The following is a 1,894-nucleotide window of genomic DNA, read 5'->3' on the forward strand; positions in this document are numbered from 1 at the left end:
ATAAGCCACATCGCGATCCTAGACGTAAGTTAAGTGCGTAACTAACGGTCACCATAGGCTAAGTCGGCATCCTGTTAGTGCGAGATTCTACCGCGTGTGCAAACTCTGTGGCCCACGACAACGACCACCAGGATACCACCTCCTCGACGACGACGCTCATCTATATATATCTCTCTCTCTCTCCCTCTTTACCTCTACCGATATTCCTGTCTCTGTCTAGCTGTCTCTTTTTCATTTTCTTATTCCGACCTGCGGTTGCGCGCCTTTATACTGGCGTTCCTCCGATTTCCCATCTGCGGTTGCGCGCCTTCATCGGCGTTCCTCCGATCCTCCGCCTCCGGTTGCGCGCCGCCATCGGCGTTCCTCCGGTTCTCCGTCCGGTTGCGCGCCGACATCGGCGTTCCTCCGGTTCTCCACCTCTGGTTGCGCGCCGCCCTCGGCGTTCCTCCGGTTCTCCACCCCTGGTTGCGCGCCGCCCTCGGCGTTCCTCCGGTTCTCCACCTCTGGTTGCGCGCCGCCAACGGCGTTCCTCCGGCGGGAAATCATCACCCTACCTCGAACTGGCATTGAGCCGCCAGTCCTCACAGACATCCTCCACGTCGTCGACACCATTCATCTGGTCTGAACCCCGCAAAAGAAAGGGGCACCTTCTCCGTCGTAACCAACCTCAGTTCCCAGTCGTCCAGGGGCAATTTCACAGAGTCCCCTCGAACAGACGGAATCTCACACTAAGATGGGCACACAGCGAAATTTACCGATCTTACGTGCTAATTGTTATGAACTCTAGTTATTTCGTTTGGTGCAATGAAGTAGTTACGTAATTATTTTTGATTTGCCACTTACGCGTTCCATTTGCAGATTAACGTTAACCGCAGTCAAAGTACTCACTCTCGGGTCTCCCTACTACAATAAAATGAATCAGAAGTTGCCAAGAGTGCAATGATGACGGCAATGAATCGATTATCATAATCGAAAAATCCATCTGAGCATTCTACTAAAACGACAGCATCTGAAGTTTCACTTTCACTTCCTCCCCCGCGATTTAGACACAGTTATCTTTCTCTGGGTGCCTATTTAAGGGATCTATACTAATTAATAATAAATTAGCGTTAGCCACCATCATGACTAACAGCATGCATTGCTTCCCCCACTTTATAACACGCCTAATTCAAGATGCTTCCCGCAGGCACGCCCAGACATGGGCAGGTCGCGACGAGCTGGACGCAAGGTCCAGCTCAGGCGATTAGCACGAGCGTACGCTACCCCTGGGGTCTTTGACCCCAGGATTTTCGATAGGCCAACAGAGCCTTGTAAACCCGCGCTCCCTCTTCATCCCCCTTCTCCAACAAACCGTCCGCTTGCCCCCAGCCACCCACATCTCCCACCACCGTACGGGCCTCCGGACCCGTGCCCGGCCAGAACGTGGGCTCCGCGCCCTCCCATTACTCCAGCGCCTAGGCCTCCAACGGCCAGCCTGGGCAGAGCGCCTCCTGCGCCTCAAGAGGACGCGACGAAGAGGCCCACACCGGAACCGAAGGCCCCCCAGCGAAGCCTGGCCCCGCGCACGACGCGACCCTGCATCGTGCGGATAGAGGCCCTTCCCGGAAGGTCCGACTTGTACAGCAGCCCAGGAACCAACCTCGGAAGAAGGACATGCCCGCGCTAAATTAGCCTTTTTCTTCTTCCTTTTTGTTTTTGTGTCATCTCTCTCTCTCCCCCTTGCGCGTGTATATAAAAAAATTGTTCCTTTGTAATACATAACTTAGTTCCTTCTCAGATGTTCTACTCATTCTACCAACCACCCAACCTATTCTCTCATTTCGCCTCGTCTCCCTCCGAGACACGCGTCTCCGTAAAAATCGGACGTAACACATGTATAAGAACATATTAAAGA

The 1,894-nt window shown here is 53.5% G+C and overlaps 1 protein-coding gene across 1 annotated transcript; it reads left to right on the top strand.

The window, feature by feature from the left end:
- Positions 1 to 1,198: 1,198 nt before the first annotated feature.
- On the top strand, positions 1,199 to 1,666 carry LOC105559650 (proline-rich receptor-like protein kinase PERK2). Its single transcript, XM_012008120.1, has one exon. The coding sequence runs from the start codon at positions 1,199 to 1,201 to the stop codon at positions 1,664 to 1,666; it is 468 nt and encodes a 155-aa protein (XP_011863510.1).
- The last annotated feature ends 228 nt before the right edge of the window (positions 1,667 to 1,894 follow it).

The sequence above is a fragment of the Vollenhovia emeryi genome, unplaced genomic scaffold, assembly GCF_000949405.1.
Source record: "Vollenhovia emeryi isolate VEMERY1.0 unplaced genomic scaffold, V.emery_V1.0 DF946470.1, whole genome shotgun sequence".
In the NCBI taxonomy this organism is placed as follows: Eukaryota; Metazoa; Arthropoda; class Insecta; order Hymenoptera; family Formicidae; genus Vollenhovia; species Vollenhovia emeryi.

Coding starts and splice junctions, on each gene's coding strand:
- LOC105559650 (XM_012008120.1), top strand. CDS start 1,199: ATGGGCAGGTCGCGACGAGCTGGACGCAAGGTCCAGCTCAGGCGATTA.